The 18,246-nt window shown below is 33.1% G+C and overlaps 1 protein-coding gene and 3 pseudogenes across 1 annotated transcript; 1 reads left to right on the top strand and 3 right to left on the bottom strand.

Moving 5' to 3' along the window:
• The window catches only part of LOC112744120 (signal peptide peptidase-like 4), a 32,669-nt pseudogene extending 30,502 nt beyond the window's left edge, over nucleotides 1-2,167 (bottom strand).
• A 7,034-nt stretch (nucleotides 2,168-9,201) lies between these two features.
• Nucleotides 9,202-9,774, bottom strand: LOC140178735 (sugar carrier protein C-like; annotated as a pseudogene).
• Nucleotides 9,775-14,610: 4,836 nt separating this feature from the next.
• On the bottom strand, nucleotides 14,611-16,369 carry LOC112743178 (uncharacterized). The gene is made up of 6 exons (XM_072214975.1): nucleotides 15,990-16,369; nucleotides 15,642-15,711; nucleotides 15,465-15,544; nucleotides 15,250-15,321; nucleotides 15,069-15,145; nucleotides 14,611-14,809 (listed from the first exon to the last, which is right to left on the bottom strand). Exons 1-6 carry the CDS (start codon nucleotides 16,001-16,003, stop codon nucleotides 14,787-14,789), a joined length of 336 nt encoding a protein of 111 aa, XP_072071076.1. The 5' UTR covers nucleotides 16,004-16,369; the 3' UTR covers nucleotides 14,611-14,786.
• LOC112743177 (sugar carrier protein C-like) lies at nucleotides 16,271-17,301 on the top strand (annotated as a pseudogene).
• Nucleotides 17,302-18,246: the final 945 nt, after the last annotated feature.

Raw genomic sequence — 18,246 nt, 5'->3', positions numbered from 1 at the left:
AGATGGTTTTTCCTTTTGCTACCCATTTGGTTCATGATTGCATGTGATATTTGGTTATATTGATGATTTTCTCCTTTTTCTTCTAAATAATCAATATTTACAACTTGAGTAAGACTACTTCATTAAGGGTGACTTGGGATCTTGGAAGAAATAGAGGAAAAAAATGACTTAAATGAGTAAAACAAGGGACATGAGCCAAGCCTACATTAATGATATTTCATCACAGAATACACTTGGAAAATGAAATTTATTCAATTTCAATTTCAATTTTTATGGTTATGTTACTTATAACTAAAATTGAAATTGAAGTTGGATAAATTTCATTTTCCAAGTGTATTCTGTGATGAAATATCATTAATGTAGACTTGGCTCATGTCCCTTGTTTTACTCATTTAAGTCATTTTCTTCCTCTATTTCTTCCAAGATCCCAAGTCACCCTTCATGAAATAGTCTTACTCAAGTTGTAAATATTGATTATTTAGAGGAAAAAGGAGAAAATCATCAATATAACAAAATATCACATGCAATCATGAACCAAATGGGTAGCAAAAGGAAAAATCATCTTCCAAATGATCAATCCAGACCCATGAATTGCACTCTTCTCTTCAATCTCATCTTATATGGAATGAGTTTTAAATCATTACTTATGTGAAGAAAAAAAATTACTCCAACAACTACAGAGTCTGAAAGTCACATTAGGAGTACAAAAATGAATATATGATCACAACCCAATTTTTAACAATTTGTCAACACAGAAATGGATCAGAGTAAGAAACTTCTTTCAAAACTCAAGCAATCAATGCACACAGATACAACATTATTACATACAAGCCCATCCTGCTATTTATTTTCTATTACATACAGGCACAAAGAATATCTTGTCCAATCCATGCAAAAGATACATGTCGAAAAACTCCCCAAAGAACGGGAAATACTATGCAGAAGGGAGTCATAGCAAGTCTCAAATATGAGACAGCTCCAAAGAAGGGTATTTTTACAAATGTTTGCCCAGCATGTTGAAACCATCTGAAACTATAAACGTTTGGTTGTCAATTCCATATCTATAAACCATGGCACTAAGCAGCAAAAACTTAACATGACAGTGACTCATTCTCACATAACCCTATAAATCAATTGCCAAATCGACCTACAAGAGTAGAAGACTTACCATGATAACAGAGCCACCAAGCAAGTTTGCAGTCCCTGAAATCACATGAAAAAATATAATGACTTCTCTGCTAAATCAAAAAGAGTTTTGTCAAAAGGACGGACTACATGCTTCTTAGATTTATAAGATAAAAAATGCTTATGTTTTGATTCCTTAACTAGTTACTTAATGCTTGCGTTAACAAACCCTATCTACGACATTTACTAATGAAAAAAGAAGATAGCAATCAACATAATTATCAGCCACATATGTGAACTGTGAAGAGTTGGACAGTTAGAAAAATGTTTGTACCTAAAAGTTTAAAGGAAATTCGTTACTATGAAATGATCAATAATGGATTACTAATACTAATCTACACGAAAAGGAGGCGTGAGGGAGTGATCGTAATAAACTGGAACAAAGTCTGGAAAAGAATAACTCACCTCAACACCACCAATGCAAAATAGAACCACCAGAACTTCAATAAACCAGGATGCCATTAATTTGTAAAGCATAAGCAAGAAACAAGAAGCGATCACAACAAAAGAAATTGTTGCCATGGTACTGATTTCTACATAACCAGTAGAACCAGCATTCTCAGTATTCAAATATTCATCCGAAGCATCCTGCAAGTTAAACATGACTATGTATCAACAGCTGGATTGATGCCTTTTTAAGTATGAGAAGAAAACTTTCTTCCGAAGGAGCAAAATTAGAACAAAAAATAATAGCATATATATATAAAATTGGCATGAAAAGGAACCAAGTAACCTTTAATAGCTTCTTACGCTCAACAGCAGCCTCTCTAGTTGTCCAGGCAGACCAATAAGAAGCACAGAGAATGGTACCAACAGCCATAAGCCATAAAAACACTTCCGCTACATCAACTAATGGGCGCAGCGGAGAGTATAACTGCACAGACACTTAAGAGTGCAATTTAATGTTTTCACCAGCATCTTGTGGAAGCATCACAGTAGGAATTCCAATATCAATATCAGTTTCATTCTCTTCACAAACCATCTTGAAAAGTTCTGCACAGTAGAGACAGAGAACAGTTGCTTAAAACGAAATATAGTATAACCCTTTATTGCGACATCTGTGTTTACTCAAGCAAACAAATAATGAACAAAAATTTTTTATTTAACATTTCCAAATGCTAGAATCCACAGGATCTCCTCTAATTTTGAAACCATAATGAAGAAACAAAATGAAAGAAAGCGAGATCCAAAAAGAATTTTTAGCAAGTTACATGCAAACACCTGTCCGATTATTTGTAATGAGGATCGCTGAAGCACCAGCTTCTTTAGCTATATTTGCCTTGGTTGTGGTGCATTGATACCCAGAAGATGTCATATAGAAAGGCGCAACTAAGAAGAACAGTTTCTATCGTTCTTCTATCAGTTCATCTATATTCTCTGTGATGGTGTCGAGGTGAGGCCTCGAGAGAGTAAGACGGCTGCTGGTGCTTGTGTGAGTGGAGATAGAGAGCTGTTGATGTACTGCTGCAGCGTGTTGGTTGGGAGGGGGAGGGGGAGGGAGGGGAACGAGAAGGTAGATGTTGCCGCGATGGAGGTCAGCGTGGGGAGGAACGATGAGGAGGTTGGAGGAAGAATATTTCTTGATGATATGGTTAGGATGAGCTCTCATCACGTCAGCAGCCTTGATGGTGCGAGCAGTGAGCTCTTCAATTCTGCCATTGGAGTGAACTATTTGTATCACGTCCAATGCCCCGCATGGTAGGATGCATAATATGCATCCCCTTATGCTCTTCATTATTAAAGCTACGTTGGAGAAGAAGATGGGGTAAAAGTGGAAGTTTGTGCCGATAGTAAGCAAAGGATGAAATAGAGATGGGAATGGCCGAATGGGAATGGGAATGGGAATGGGAATGAGAATGCAGACGTATATATATAATATTTTATTTCAGGGCTAGTCTAAGTGCATGAGTATGGGCAACAAGAGAAAAAAGAAAAAGAAAAGGAAAAGGCTGTTGTGTCATAGAATTCTCCTTTTATTTGCACTAGTGGAATTACTTGGTAACTGTAGGGCTATCCTTAATCTGAGATGCTATGCTTCAGATATTTTTCAAGGTGAGTTCTTCTGTGCCTAAGGATTTGGTACTGAAATTTCCGAAATACACAGTATTTGAATGGAGTTTAATTACAATTTAAATTATTAATTTGACCCTAATACCTATTTTTTAATTTGTTTACAATTTAAATTTTTAACGAAAATTTTATTAGAGGTTTGCTTTATTTATTATTGTTTTTTTAAAATTTTATAATTCTATTTTTCTATTTTTATTTAATTATCATTTTGATATTTTATTCGATCTTATCACGTGCATGGCACGGGTAATTACACTTGTTATTCCTCTAGTTTTTACTTTTTGATTAATTTGATCTATCAATTTTAAGGCTAATAAAATTTGTCCTTTTATTGTTTTCTAAATAGAAAATATACTAATATTCTTTCTTTCTTTCTTTCTTTTTTTCACCATGAGAGCGGTTACAGATGGCGAGAGGATGGCGGCGGGGACTCATAAATGGTGTCGAGGTGAGGCCTCCAGAGAGTAAGACGGCGGGGTCTGCTAGTGCTTGTGTGAGTGGGGATGGAGAGCTTCTGATCTGCTTCTGCAGCGTGTTGGTTGGGAGGGGAGGCAGGGAAACGAGGAAGTAGATGTTGCCCCGACGGAGTTCAGCGTGGGGAGGAACGATGAGGAGGTTGGGGGAAGAATAGTTCCTGAGGACATGTTTAGGATGAGCTCTCATGACGTCAGCAACCTTGATGGTGCGAGTGGTGATCTCTTCAACTCTGCCATTGGAGTGAACTGTTCGTATCACGTCCAGTGCCCCGCATGGCAGGATGCATGATATACATCCCCTTATGCTCTTCTTCATTCTCCACATCCTTCTATTTCCTACCCACAATACACACGCTTTCTTCTTTTCTCCTTATATATATTTTTTCTCTCCCTACATTTTTTATTCTAAAACTCACTTGCATTTATCTTCCATATTTAATAAGTTGGCAAATTACATAAAGCACTAAGCAACTAAGCACAATTATGTATGAGAAATGCAGTTAAATGGAAATCACATGATGGACAACCAAAAGCTTAACCCTTCTTAGGTGAAATATCATTTTTCTTTGATGGATGCCATTCGATCAATAGAGTAAACTAAAGTACCAATGTATTCTTAAAATTATTAATTTGACCCTGATACCAATTTTTTAATTTGTTTACAATTTAAATTTTTAATAAAAATTTTATTAGAGGTTTGCTTTATTTATTATTATTTTTTACAAATTTTATAATCCTATTTTTCTGTTTTTATTTAATTATCATTTTGATATTTTATTCGATCTTATCGCGTGCATGGCACGTGCATGACACGGGTAATTACACTTGTTTGTTATTATATACAAGCATGACAAAAATTTACTATTCTTTGTCTGTTTTTTTTTTCTTTATCATAATATTTTGGTCTGTTTTATTTGGTTGATTAAACAAGTGGATTGAAAAATGGCTTGTTTTCTAGTCAAAGTAGGATAAGTGAGATTGTACCTGGAAGAAGCACTATTGGGGCCAACATTAAACACCATGTTAGGCCCCCGCCCACTCCTTAATCCTATGTACATATGTACATAACACTATTACATAAAAAGTATCTAGAAGCACACGTGTCTGGATTCCATAAAAAACATTGATGCGAACAAGGTACATCCCGACACGGTCCATTCGTTGAATAGATTATAATATATTAGATTTTTGACACATGACATAGATTATTAAATGAGTTATATTCTTAAAATTATTAATTTGACCCTGATACCAATTTTTTAATTTGTTTACAATTTAAATTTTTAATAAAAATTTTATTAGAGGTTTGCTTTATTTATTATTGTTTTTTATACATTTTATAATTCTATTTTTTTGTTTTTATTTAATTATCATTTTGATATTTTATTCGATCTTATCACGTGAATGGCACGGGTAATTACACTTGTTATTCCTCTAGTTTTTACTTTTTGATTAATTTGATCTATCAATTTTAAGGCTAATAAAATTTGTCCTTTTATTATTATCTAAATAGAAAAGATACTAGTATTCTTTCTTTCTTTTTTTTTTCACCATGAGAGCGGTTACGGATGGTGAGAGGATGGCGACGGGGACTCAGAAATGGTGTCGAGGTGAGGCCTCCAGAGAGTATGACGGCGGGGTCTGCTAGTGCTTGTGTGAGTGGGGATGGAGAGTTTCTGATCTGCTTCTGCAGCGTGTTGGTTGGGAGGGGGAGGCAGGAGAACGAGGAAATAGATGTTGCCGTGACGGAGTTCAGCGTGGGAGGAACGATGAGGAGGTTGGGGGAAGAATAGTTCTTGAGGACATGCTTAGAATGAGCTCTCATGACGTCAGCAGCCTTGATGGTGCGAGTGGTGATCTCTTCAACTCTGCCATTGGAATGAACTATTCGTATCACGTCCAGTGCCCTGCATGGCAGGATGCATGATATACATCCCCTTATACTCTTCTTCAGTGGCGGAGCTTAGTTCAGACAAGGGGGGGCCATGGCCCCCAAATTTTTTATAAAAAAATTAGTAGTACTTTTTTAAAAGATAAAAAATAGTTCAATTGGCTTAAATACTTTACTATGACTTAAAATATCTAATAAATTCAATAAACAACACTCTCTTTACCTTTAAGTTCAAATATAAAAAATTAGATATTTTTATTTGTTTAATTTAATATTATTTTATATTTTACTATTTATTTAATTTAATTTTTTATATGATAAAAAATAATAGAATATTCGATAAGTATTAATATTATTGTATTTATATAAATTGATAAAAAAATTTAATAAATATTATAAATTTTAATATTTGTCCTTCTAACTTCTTTTTTACATATTCTACAGGATATATATTCAAATTTTTATATAAAATAATAATAAAAATCAAAGAATTGATACATTTTTTAAGAGAAAGGCTAATATTTAAGAAGGAGAACATGTAACTTTTACAATATCAACACCTGTAGATAGTTCTTCTACTTTAATGAATCATGAAGAAAGTGAGATACAACCTTCAAAAGTTCAAAAAGTTACATCTAATAACTTTAACCTTAATTTTTTGGAACAAGACCTTGAAAAACGGCTTTAAATTTGGCAATATCACCCAAATCAGAGAGATGAAATTAGACGAGCTTATTTTAAATGGGGTACATATCAAAAGCATTTTGATAATTATCTTCTATCTGGCCCCCCCAAAATTTTATTTCAAGTTCCGCCACTGCTCTTCTTCATTCTCCACATCCTTCCATTTCTTACCCACAATACACACGCTTTCTTCTTTTCTCCTTATATATATTTTTTCTCTCCCTACATTTTTTATTCTAAAACTCACTTGCATTTATCTTCCATATTTAATAAGTTGGCAAATTACATAAAGCACTAAGCAACTAAGCACACTTATGTATGAGAAATGCAGTTAAATGGAAATCACATTATGGACAACCAAAAGCTTAACCTTTCTTAGGTGAAATATCATTTTTCTTTGATGGATGCCATTCGATCAATAGAGTAAACTAAAGTACCAATGTATTCTTAAAATTATTAATTTGACCCTGATACCAATTTTAAAATTTGTTTACAATTTAAATTTTTAATAAAAATTTTATTAGAGGTTTGCTTTATTTTTTATTATTTTTTACAAATTTTATAATCCTATTTTTCTGTTTTTATTTAATTATCATTTTGATATTTTATTCGATCTTATCACGTGCATGGTACGTGCATGACACGGGTAATTACACTTGTTTGTTATTATATACAAGCATGACAAAAATTTACTATTCTTTGTCTGTTTTTTTTTCTTTATCATAATATTTTAGTCTGTTTTATTTGGTTGATTAAACAAGTGGATTGAAAAATGGCTTGTTTTCTAGTCAAAGTAGGATAAGTGAGATTGTACCTTGAAGAAGCACTATTGGGGCCAACATTAAACACCATGTTAGGCCCCCGCCCCCTCCTTAATCCTATGTACATATGTATATACCACTATTACATAAAAAGTATCTTCAAGCACACGTGACTGGATTCCATGAAAAACATTGATGCGAACTAGGTACATCCCGGCACGGTCCATTCGTTGAATAGACTATAATATATTAGATTTTTGACACATGACATAGATTATTAAATGAGTTATATTCTTAAATTATTAATTTGACCCTGATACCAATTTTTTAATTTGTTTACAATTTAAATTTTTAACGAAAATTTTATTAGGGGTTTGCTTTATTTATTATTGTTTTTTATAAATTTTATAATTCTATTTTTCTGTTGTTATTTAATTATCATTTTGATATTTTATTCGATCTTATCACGTGCATGGCACGTGCATGGCACGGGTAATTGCGCTTGTTATTCCTCTAGTTTTTACTTTTTGATTAATTTGATCTATCAATTTTCAGGCTAATAAAATTTGTCCTTTTATTGTTATCTAAATAGAAAAGATACTAATACTCTTCCTTTCTTTCTTTTTTTTTTCACCATGAGAACGGTTACAGATGCTGAGAGGATGGCGGTAGGGACTCAGAGATGGTGTCGAGATGAGGCAGCAGATCAAAAGCTCTCCACCCCTACTCACACAAGCACTAACAGACCCTGCCGTCTTACTCTCTGGAGGTCTCACCTCGACACCATCTCTGAGTTCCCGCTGCCATCCTCTCATAGATTTTTTGGTCTTGCTTTATATTGTATAATATTCATTTTATAAAAATAGTATTGTATTTATTTTGGTCTTACTTTGTTACTTTAATCATAGATTTTTTGGGCGTTGAACTTTTGCATGCACAAGCTAAGGTTGTAATTTAATTTTCCAAGCTTATCAATTGACGCGGCTTTTCTCTCTTGTTAAGATTGCTAAGATTCTCACAAATTTAAACAGTAAGCTTTGATTTAATCAATATATGCTTAATAAAAAATAGTATGTTTTCTATTCTAATAGAAAAAGTTTCGATACCCATAATAAACGAAATGCTTGCACAAAAATAGTCCTTTGTGATTTAATCACAATAATATGCTTAATTTATCTTTAAAAAAAACACAGATTGTATTATATTGGAGTGAATATTTCTTATCCTATCGCTTATTATTTGAGTTATTTCTCATCCTTTGATTTTAAATCGTGTAGCAAAACATTATTTGTTTATTTAAGCGTGACTATTTGATAGTGCATGATGACGTGTGAAATTATAGATGGGTAAAAGCTACAAGAGAATCTGGTTGCGCGCACGTTGGAGAAGAAGATGCAGACGTACACACCTGACAGTCCCAAATAACCTACACAACCCCTTGACCACACATTTAATTCACTCTACTTGCATTATTAAATCACCATTTGGCCCCACCCTTCATCTCATCTTGTTATTATATCGTATCACAATCATCAACTCTATCACGTGAGACAATAAGTTCTCCTCTCCTCTTCTCTGCAATTCTCTTCGTAGAAAATTCGCAATGGCATTCACCCGTAATATCCTCATGAATCCATTTTTCCGCCAAAATGAATGTACATTTTCTCTTCTAAGTTTATTTTATAAAAATATCTTTATAATACTTATACTATAATTAGCATTTAAGTATTAATACATAATTATACTAATTTAGAAAAATATCTTTATTATAGTTATATAAAATCAATATTTAATACATTATTAAACTACTTATCAATTATCAATCGAAAATTTTTTTAATAATAATAATAATAATAATAATAATAATAATAATAATAATAATAATAATAATAATAATAATAATATGATAACTATAGGGATAAGTATTGTTTTGTCCCTAACGTTGAGGGTCAAAATCAAAACCGTCCCCAACGTAATTTTTGATTTAGAATCTTCCTTAACGTTTTTTTTCGTATTAAAATCGTCCAATGTAACAATAATTTTTTGTTTTGGTATTTTTGCCAGAGATAAATACTTAGGCAAAAACGTTTAAAACGTGGGGTTTGATCTCATTCGTTGAATAGATTATAATATATCAGATATAGATGCAAATAAACATCATCACCACAATAGCATACCACACTGGCAAATCACCGGGGTTTCTATCAATTCCGAACTTGGCTCCAATAGCAGCGGCTACTACGGCCTGACATATGATCATTTGGGTTCTGCCTTCTAGAAAAAGGGCTCTCCTACCCCACTTGTCAACCCCATAGATAGACACAACGGTGGCAGCCACATTTACGACGCCGGTGATGACGGCGGACATGAGAGCAGAGTTGTCCTTGAAGCCAATGGAGCCGAACAACACAGACGCATAAAACATGATGACAATAACGCCCGTGAATTGCTGGAAGAATGGAATCATGATTGCCATGGTGAGGTGAGGCCTGTACTTGCGCTACAGCAGGTTCCTCCAAGGGTGTTCCACCTTCTTTGATTCCTCACTTACGGCAATAAGATCGTTGAACTCTTCATCAATGTCTTACATGCCGGGAACCTTCCTCAGTTGTTGCCTAGCCTTTTCGTGCTCTCCACGCTCGATCATGGAGTTGGGTGTGTCTGGAAGGACCAATGATCTGATTGTGATGATGAGTGCAGAGACCATTGCACCACCAAAGCTAAGCCTCCATCCCCATCCACCTTTGATATTTGCGAAGAAGTAGTTGAGTACATTCGCCACTAGGATCCCAACTGTGATGGACAATTGGAACCCAATGTTTAAAGCTCCTCTGATTCTAATTTATTAATTTGTTTATAATTTAATTTTTAATGAAAATTTTATTAGAGGTTTTCTTTATTTAATATTGTTTTTTATAAATTTTGTAATACTATTTTTCTTTTTTTATTTAATTATCAGTTTGATATTTTATTCGATCTTATCACGTGCATGGCACGTGCATCGCACGTACATGGCACGTGCATCGCACGGATAATTACACTTGTAAAATTGATATAATTTGGTTTGAATTTTTTTGTTTAAAATTAATTTTTTTTAAATTGTTTGATTTGAAGCCTAGGATCACCTTGATTTTTGTCATCTTAAATTACACTAACCTGTTTTAAGATTAAGTAATATCATGCTTACACCAGGCATTTTATATCTTAAATGAAGAAATGTCAATGTAATTTAACCTTTTTATTATGAATTGACAAGTGTAGTATCACTTGATTTATGTCATAGTTCTTCTTGAAAGGTTGCAGAAGGGCTCACAGTTGAGGATATATTGGAGACATGGATCAAATTGAAGCCTATTGTGATGGAAGAATGGGATGAGAACAGAGATGAACTGATAGATCTTTTTGGAAAGGTCAGAGATGATTGGTTGCAAAATGATTTCTCTGGTTGGATGAGAGCAAACAGGTAGTTCAATTAAGGGAATGTCTTAAATGTGCCGAGTTAAACTTAGCATTCAATTCACCAAGATTATCTAACAGTATAGATTTAATAGAAGTTATCTGTCAGTACTGTCTAGAATTATGTTAAGATCTTAAGGTATGATGCATGTATATTCGTACTATTCGATACACCAGACAAAAACAATTGAGATTTGATTTTCGGGTTTTAGAAAAATGGTTCACGTGATTGTGTTTTTGACTTTTGAACTCTTGCTTATTGGTGATTGTGTTTTATACCTATAGATTCTATCCTGGTACTGCTGATGCACTAAGATTTGCAAGCTCAAAAGTTTACATTGTCACCACAAAACAGGTAATAATCCTTAAGAATACATAATTCTAGTCCTATATGAAATTTTACATTGCTATGATCTCTTCTTACTTTTCATTTTTTCCTTCTTCGATTCCTCACTTGCGGCAATAAGATCGTTGAACTCTTCATCAATGTCTTCCACGCCGGGAACCTTCCTCAGTTGTTGCCTATCCTTTTCGTGCTCTCCACACTCGATCATGGAGTTGGGTGTGTCTGGAAGGACCAATAATCCGATTGTGATTATGAGTGCAGAGACCATTGCACCACCAAAGCTTAGCCTCCATCCCCGTCCACCTTTGATATTTGCGAAGAAGTAGTTGAGCACATTCGCCACTAGGATCCCAACTGTGATGGACAATTAGAACCTAATGTTCAAAGCTCCTCTGATTCCAATTTTTTAATTTGTTTATAATTTAATTTTTAATGAAAATTTTATTAGAGATTTTCTTTATTTATTATTGTTTTTTATAAATTTTGTAATACTATTTTTCTGTTTTTATTTAATTATCAGTTTGATATTTTATTCGATCTTATCACGTGCATCGCACGTGTATGGCACGGGTCATTACATTTGTAAGTAACTAAGATTCGATTTCTTGCTTTCATGGTTTTAGGTTTTGCTGTAAAGGCCTTAGAAGTCACGAATCCTAATCCTCTCCATGGCTACATACTATTACTACTATTACTACAAACACCGACATTATCCATTTCCCAACTACTATGCACAATAGCACCCGCTATTATTAAACAAGCATGACAAAAGCTTGTCTGTTTAATTTGGGTCATTAAACAAGTGGAGGGAGATTGTACCTGGAAGAAGCACTATTGGAGCCAACATTCAACATTATGTTAGGTCCCTCCCCCTCAATGTCTAACTTAATAGAGGAGTAGAATTAATGGGTTTATCGTACAAAATCCTTGCAAGCGATGCTATCCATCAACCCTTCATCGTTCTAACGAGCAACCCAACACAAAACAAAGATCATAAAATTAAGATATATTATTTGGTAATGATACAGTGTATGCGTAGAAAAGAGATGCAGATGTGAGAGTAGTGTGAAGTATTCTTGGTTCCCCTAAAAACAAGACACAAAGGCTACAAAGTTGGGCCCTCACATATGGTATAGCTTATGATAATGCATATCCACACATGACTCTCCCACCACGCTTCATTCATTCATGCTTATTGCTTTGGATCACATGTGTACACTTTTTGTCTAAAAAAAACTATATATTCTTTGCTTCATAGATATTTTCCTTTAATGTTGTTATGTAAATAGGTTTTTAAATAGTTTGATTTTTGAATTATTGTCTTCTAATTAGTCATAGATACAAGTGTAATTACCCGTGCCATGCACGTGCCATACACGTGCGATACACGTGCGATTGCGTTTAGCAATGTTGATTTTTTATCAAAGTTCAAGTGACATTTATGTTAAAATGGAGAATATGCTACTATTTCTAATCATGAAAGATTTAAACGTTGATAATGCTAACTATACAAGATATGAACGAACTAATACATGACTAGAATTGTAAGTATTCAAATCTTTTATGGTTGGAAATGTAAAAAATTATAGTTTATTCTAAATTGGAGAGAAACATTACAATTATAAATATGATGATGCAAAAGCTTAGAGACAGAAGGAATTTATCATTGTTTTGCATTAATGGAATGTAATTAAATGAAATGATATAATACAATGATAGACAATCTAATGAAATAGAACTACTATTTCAGCTTCTTACTGAAGTCAGACAGCTCAAGAAGTGTAATCCTGGGGCTAGCTACTACTTCATCTCTCTCTTTCTGAGTGTTGAACCCCCAATTAAAATCCAAATCAACCAAATTTTGCAAATATGTTATTCTAAAACAAACAACAATACAGAAGATAGAAACTCCAAAATGTATAAGAGTGAAGTTATAGGACAACTCTATGGTCTCATGCACTAAGATGATTCGATAGCGTAAATCTTCTTATAATTTCAGCTTATACATCAATAATTTCTGTTATATTTATACCATTGGATGATCTTAGTGTGAAAATAAACTTGGTGCACTAAAAGAGACACGGAGGAAGAAAATTGCAACCTAGATACAAATTCCAATTGTCCAACTCTGGTTCTTTAATGACATTTTTAAGGTTGGAAGCCTATCTTCCACAAAGCTGCAATTTTAAAAAACAGAAAAATATTAACCTTAGTAATTTCTCTTAAACCATGTTAACATGCAAATACAATGTTCTTAATAACCTGAAAGACAAAATCTTACTGTAGGGTCAGTCCTTGGTGCTCTTGGTGCTCTGGCATCTTTTGAAGCTTCTTTAGCACTTCTACCTTAGGACTTCATAGAAAAAATAGTAATAAAAAGATTTTAAAAACACCAACTAACAAAACAAAGAAAGCGCATCTTGGTTGTTAACAAAATATGGGTGTCAAAATAGTGTTGGATGTAACATAATTTTGATGTTCATACAAGATACTAACCCAGTTCCTAAATCATATATTCTTTATGGTGGTAAAGTGATTCCAGCAAGCTCTTTCAGTAAAGCATAAACAAAACGGCCCTATAGACAAAGAAGGAAAAAATGAAAAGTAAGAAGAGATCGTAGCAATGTGAAATTTCATATAGGACTAGAATTATGTATTCTTAAGGATTATTACCTGTTTTGTGGTGACAATGTAAACTTTTGAGCTTGCAAATCTTAGTGCATCAGCAGTACCAGGATAGAATCTATAGGTATAAAACACAATCATCAATAAGCAAGAGTTCAAAAGTCAAAAACACAATCACGCGAACCCTTTTTCTAAAATCCGAAAATCAAATCTCAGTTGTTTTTGTCTGGTGTATCGAATAGTACGAATATACATGCATCATACCTTAAGATCTTAACATAATTCTGGACAGTACTGACAGATAACTTCTATTAAATCTATACTGTTAGATCATCTTGGTGAATTGAATGCTAAGTTTAACTCGGCACATTTAAGACATTCCCTTAATTGAACTACATGTTTGCTCCCATCCAACCAGAGAAATCATTCTGCAAGCAATCATCTCTGACCTTTCCAAAAAGATCTATCAGTTCATCTCTATTCTCATCCCATTCTTCCATCACAATAGGCTTCAATTTGATCCAGGTCTCCAATATACCCTCAACTGTGAGCCCTTCTGCAACCTTTCAAGAAGAACTATGACATAAATCAAGAGATACTACACTTGTCAATTCATAATAAAAAGGTTAAATTACACTGACATTTCTTCATTTAAGTTATAAAACGCCTGGTATAAGCATGATATTACTTAATCTCAGAACAGGTTAGTGTAATTTAAGATGACAAAAATCAAGGTGATCTTAGGCTTCAAATCGAACAATTTAAAAAAATTAATTTTAAACAAAAAAAATTCAAACCAAATTATATCAAATTTACAAGTGTAATTACCCGTGCCATGCACGTGCGATGCACGTGCGATACACGTGCGATTGCGTTTAGCAATGTTGATTTTTATCAACGTTCAAGTGACATTTCTGTTAAAATGAAGAATATACTACTATTTCTAATCATGAAAGATTTGAACGTTGATAATGCTAACTATATAAGATATGAACGAATTAATACATGACTAGAATTGTAAGTATTCAAATCTTTTCTGGTTGGAAATGTAAAAAATTATAGTTTATTCTAAATTGGAAAGAAACATTACAATTATAAATATGATGATGCAAAAGCTTAGAGACAGAAGGAATTTATCATTGTTTTGCATTAATGGAATGTAATTAAATGAAATGATATAATACAATGATAGACAATCTAATGAAATAAAACTACTATTTCAGCTTCTTACTGAAGTCAGACAGCTCAAGAAGTGTAATCCTGGGGATAGCTACTGCTTCATCTCTCTCTTTCTAAGTGTTGAACCCCCAATTAACTAATCCAAATCAACCAAATTTAGCATATATGTTATTCTAAAACAAACAACAATACAGAAGATAGAAACTCCAAAATGTATAAGAGTGAAGTTATAGGACAACTCTGTGGTCTCATGCACTAAGATGATTCGATAGTGTAAATCTTCTTATAATTTCAGCTTATACATCAATAATTTCTGTTATATTCATACCATTGGATGATCTTAGTGTGAAAATAAACTTGGTGCACTAAAAGAGACAGAGAAAGAAAATTACTACCTAGATACAAATTCCAATTGTCCAACTCTGGTTCTTTAATGACATTTTTTAAGGTTGCAAGCCTATCTTCCACAAAGCTGCAATTTTAAAAAACAGAAAAATATTAACCTTAGTAATTTCTCTTAAACCATGTTAACATGCAAATACAATGTTCTTAATAACCTGAAAGACAAAATCTTACTGTAGGGTCAGTCCTTGGTGCTCTTGGTGCTCTGGCATCTTTTGAAGCTTCTTTAGCACTTCTACCTTAGGACTTCATAGAAAAAATAGTAATAAAAAGATTTTAAAAACTCTAACTAACAAAACAAAGAAAGCGTATCTTGGTTGTTAACAAAATACGGTTGTCAAAATAGTGTCGGATGTAACATAATTTTGATGTTCATGCAAGATACTAACCCAGTTCCTAAACCATATATTCTTTCTGGAGGTAAAGTGATTCCAGCAAGCTCTTTCAGTAAAGCATAAGCAAAACGGCTCTATAGACAAAGAAGGAAAAAATGAAAAGTAAGAAGAGATCGTAGCAATGTGAAATTTCATATAGGACTAGAGTTATGTATTCTTAAGGATTATTACCTGTTTTGTGGTGACAATGTAAACTTTTGAGCTTGCAAATCTTAGTGCATCAGCAGTACCAGGATAGAATCTATAGGTATAAAACACAATCACCAATAAGCAAGAGTTCAAAAGTCAAAAACACAATCATGCGAACCCTTTTTGGAAAATCCGAAAATCAAATCTCAGTTGTTTTTGTCTGGTGTATCGAATAGTACGAATATACATGCATCATACCTTAAGATCTTAACATAATTCTGGACAGTACTGACAGATAACTTCTATTAAATCTATACTGTTAGATCATCTTGGTGAATTAAATGCTAAGTTTAACTCGGCACATTTAAGACATTCCCTTAATTGAACTACCTGTTTGCTCCCATCCAACCAGAGAAATCATTCTGCAACCAATCATCTCTGACCTTTCAAAAAAGATCTATCAGTTCATCTCTATTTTCATCCCATTCTTCCATCACAATAGGCTTCAATTGATCCATGTCTCCAATGTACCCTCAACTATGAGCCCTTTTGCAACCTTTCAAGAAGAACTATGACATAAATCAAGTGATACTACACTTGTCAATTCATAATAAAAAGGTTAAATTACACTGACATTTCTTCATTTAAGTTATAAAACGCCTGGTGTAAGCATGATATTACTTAATCTCAGAACAGGTTAGTGTAATTTAAGATGACAAAAATCAAGGTGATCTTAGTCTTCAAATCAAACAATTTAAAAAAAATTAATTTTAAACAAAAAAAATTCAAACCAATTTATATCAATTTTATAAGTGTAATTACCTGTGCCATGTACATGCGATGCACGTGATAAGATCGAATAAAATATCAAACTGATAATTAAATAAAAACGGAAAAATAGTATTACAAAGTTTATAAAAAATAATAATAATAAAGAAAACCTCTAATAAATGTTTCATTAAAAATTAAATTATAAACAAATTAAAAAAAATTGGAATCAGAGGAGCTTTGAACACTGGGTTCCAATTGTTCATCACAGTTGGGATCGTAGTGGCGAATGTGCTCAACTACTTCTTCACAAATATCAAAGATGGATGGGGATGGAGGTTTAGCATTGGTGGTGCAATGGTCTCTGCACTCATCATCACAATCGGATCATTGGTCCTTCCAGACACACTCAACTCCATGATCGAGCGTGGAGAGCACGAAAAGGCTAGGCAACAACTGAGGAAGGTTCTCGACGTGGAAGACATTAATAAAGAGTTCAACGATCTTATTGCCGCAAGTGAGGAATCGAAGAAGGTAGAACACCATTGGAGGAACCTGCTGCAACGCAAGTACAGGCCTCACCTCACCATGGCAATCATGATTCCACTCTTCCAACAATTCACGGGCATTATTGTCATCATGTTTTATGCGCCTGTGTTGTTCGGCTCCATTGGCTTCAAGGACAACTCTGCTCTCATGTCAGCCGTCATCACCGGCGTCGTAAATGTGGCTACCACCGTTGTGTCTATCTATCTATGGGGTTGACAAGTGGGGTAGGAGAGCCCTTTTTCTAGAAGGCGGAACCCAAATGATCATATGTCAGGCCGTAGTAGCCGCTGCTATTGGAGCCAAGTTCAGAATTGATGGAAACCCCGGTGATTTGCCAGTGTGGTATGCTATTGTGGTGATGATGTTTATTTGCATCTATGTCTGATATATTATAATCTATTCAACGAATGAGATCAAACCCCACGTTTTAAACGTTTTTGCCTGAGTATTTATCTCTGGCAAAAATACCAAAACAAAAAATTATTGTTACATTGGACGATTTTAATACAAAAAAAATGTTAAGGAATATTCTAAATCAAAAATTACGTTGGGGACGGTTTCGATTTTGACCCTCAACGTTAGGGACAAAACAATACTTATCCCTATAGTTATCATATTATTATTATTATTATTATTATTATTATTATTATTATTATTATTATTATTATTAAAAATATTTTCGATTAATAATTGATAAGTAGTTTAATAATGCATTAAATATTGATTTTATATAACTATAATAAAGATATTTTTCTAAATTAGTATAATTATGCATTAATACTTAAATGCTAATTATAAGTATAATAAAGATATTTTTATAAAATAAACTTAGAAGAGAAAATGTACATTCATTTTAGCGGGAAAATGGATTCATGAGGAATCGACACCTCACTTTTATTAGTTGGGGGAAAACCCAGTTTCAGTATATTAAGTAGATATGCTTAGATAATTAAAGTGATGATAGACACCTTTAAATTACTTAAATTAACAAAAATGTGAGGAACTTACAAAAATGAGTTAATAACTAGAAAATCAACTAATAGCTAAATTTTCATATTTTTTTTATTATTCTTATGGTTATCATTTTCTTTTTTCCTTCTTTTTCAAAATTATTATTCGTTCATTACAAACTTTGCCAATTTTAAATAAATTTTTTGTAAAGTGATCCACGTTATTTTATTTTTCTTGATGATGAGAAAGAATTTCGAACAAATGAAGTAATGGTCCCCTTTGGTTGGTTTATTTCCTAGTATAACCAAATTTAGTTTGTGTTTTTTATTTTAAATTTTGTAACAAAAAAAGTATACATAGAAAAATAAAAAGTAAATTT

Source organism: Arachis hypogaea, chromosome 14 (assembly GCF_003086295.3).
Source record: "Arachis hypogaea cultivar Tifrunner chromosome 14, arahy.Tifrunner.gnm2.J5K5, whole genome shotgun sequence".
Lineage (NCBI taxonomy): Eukaryota > Viridiplantae > Streptophyta > Magnoliopsida > Fabales > Fabaceae > Arachis > Arachis hypogaea.
This window is presented reverse-complemented; position numbering and strand designations above follow the sequence as displayed.